At 56.0% G+C, this 1,765-nt stretch overlaps 1 protein-coding gene across 1 annotated transcript in view; it reads right to left on the bottom strand.

Moving 5' to 3' along the window:
• Nucleotides 1-1,765, bottom strand: part of RSPH9 (radial spoke head 9 homolog) — a 17,538-nt gene that overhangs the window by 15,460 nt on the left and 313 nt on the right. Inside the window, exon 2 of the mRNA XM_008073932.2 lies at nt 1,547-1,632. Within this exon, the coding sequence (XP_008072123.2) occupies nt 1,547-1,632 (86 nt within the window). The remainder of the gene's footprint in view (nt 1-1,546; nt 1,633-1,765) is intronic.

Genomic DNA, 1,765 nt, shown 5'->3' with positions numbered 1-1,765 from the left:
CCTACCACTTCCCAGGATACCTCTTCCTTTTGGGCCCTATCAGCTGGCCACGACAACAGACTCCTAAACGCTCACCCCACTTCCAGGCCATTCTGTCCACTCTGATTTGAGCAGACCCTTCTTGCTTAAAGTCCCTCAATAGCTCCCCATAGTCTGTGGACAGAGTCCAAGCCCCTAGGCCTCTCCAACCAGTTCTACACAACACCCTACGCTGTCATCGTCACAGTTACCCAGTGCTGTACCCCAAACATACCAAGCCTTCTCCAGACAACAAGGGTTTGTGAACTGCTCCTCTTACTGACTTGCCTTTTCCCCCAACCCTACCTGGAGAACTCCTGCTCACCTTTCAGAACTCAATGCGGGTCACTTGCTTAGTGATCTGACTTAGTTGTTCTCTAGAAGAACGCCTGCCTCTGTTCTAGTCTTAACACATCGCGTTGTAATTGCTGAGTGAAGTCTGCCTCCTTCCCTAGGATGTGAACAACTAGAGACAGAGGCACAGTCTCAGCCATCTCTGTAACCCCAAGTCTAACACAGGATGCACCCAATCAACATTGGGTTGATGCATGGGTAGGTAAATGAAATCGCCAACTACCTGCAGCCTGAATTGACTACTCTATGAGATGGCGAGCTCCCTGCCATCGCTGGAGGTAATCAGAAAGAGACCGGTGGTCCTGTACGGTAGTGTCCTGCGGATTTCCCCCATTTCTCTCCCCATTCCACACTCGTTTTCTGCTTCCAAGAGCGCCTCCTGCTGCAGAGCCAACACCTCCATCACAGATGCTTCTGAATCCGCTTCCAGACAGCACCATCCTGGCCCTCGGAGCGTCTGAGCCTTCTCCAAACTGAGTCCTTGGGAATGTCAGGCCCAGCACTTGGCTGCACCCGGCTTCTTCTCCAGGTCTGCATCCTCCAGGAACCTTCCCCTTGTTTCGCTTGGGTTCTTGGCATTATTATTATTATTACTATCACTATTATTATTAATTTGAGAGATAGGTCTCACTCTGTTGCTTACACTGGAGTGTGGTAGCACCATCATGGCTCACTGCAGCCTCGAACTCCTAGGCTCATGCTATCCTCCCGTCTCAGGCTCCAAAGTAGCTGGGACTACAAGCGCGGTTATTTTTTGTAGCGATGGGGTCTTGCTGTGTTGCCCAGGCTGGCCTCCAACTGCTGGGCTCAGCCTCCCAAAGTGCTGGGATTACAGGCGTGACCCACCGCGCTGGCCGACCCCGCCTCCACTATAGTCTTCCGCGTCTATTTCCCTCGGTCCCCCAGGCCGCGCACCCCTCCCCCCCGCAGGGCCCCGCCCGCTCGTGCCTCGGCACGCCCTTCTCAGCCGCTGGACGCGCGACCCTAGCCTCAGGCACCGACGTCTCGGCCCCGCCCCAGGCTCCTCCCCATTCCCTCCGCCCAGATCCCGCCCCCCACTTCCGGATCCCCCCAAGCCCCGCCCCTTCGAGCCCCACGCCCCGCCCAGCCCGGCCCCGGTCGCCGCCCCGCGGCGTCCTCCCGCCGCCCAACCCCGCCCCTGTGCCGCCTGCACCTGTAAAGCGTCTGGCGCGGTGCCAGCTGGTCCTCTCTCATGCCCTGCGAGATGAAATGATCGCCGACGAGCCCGAGGATGCATATTTGTTAAGAGGACCCGGTGTTAAAGCCCTACATGCTTTATCATAATATTGGATAACCCACAGCAAACCTATGTAACAATTAAAGACGTGAGTTGAATTGGCAAGCAATAATGGCACTGGAAGAATGAGGAAGA

The sequence above is a fragment of the Carlito syrichta genome, unplaced genomic scaffold (genome assembly GCF_000164805.1).
Source record: "Carlito syrichta isolate Samal-C Ts95f unplaced genomic scaffold, Tarsius_syrichta-2.0.1 Scaffold115756, whole genome shotgun sequence".
In the NCBI taxonomy this organism is placed as follows: domain Eukaryota; kingdom Metazoa; phylum Chordata; class Mammalia; order Primates; family Tarsiidae; genus Carlito; species Carlito syrichta.
The sequence above is the reverse complement of the archived record's forward strand: the minus strand, read 5'-3'. Positions and strand labels throughout refer to the sequence as shown.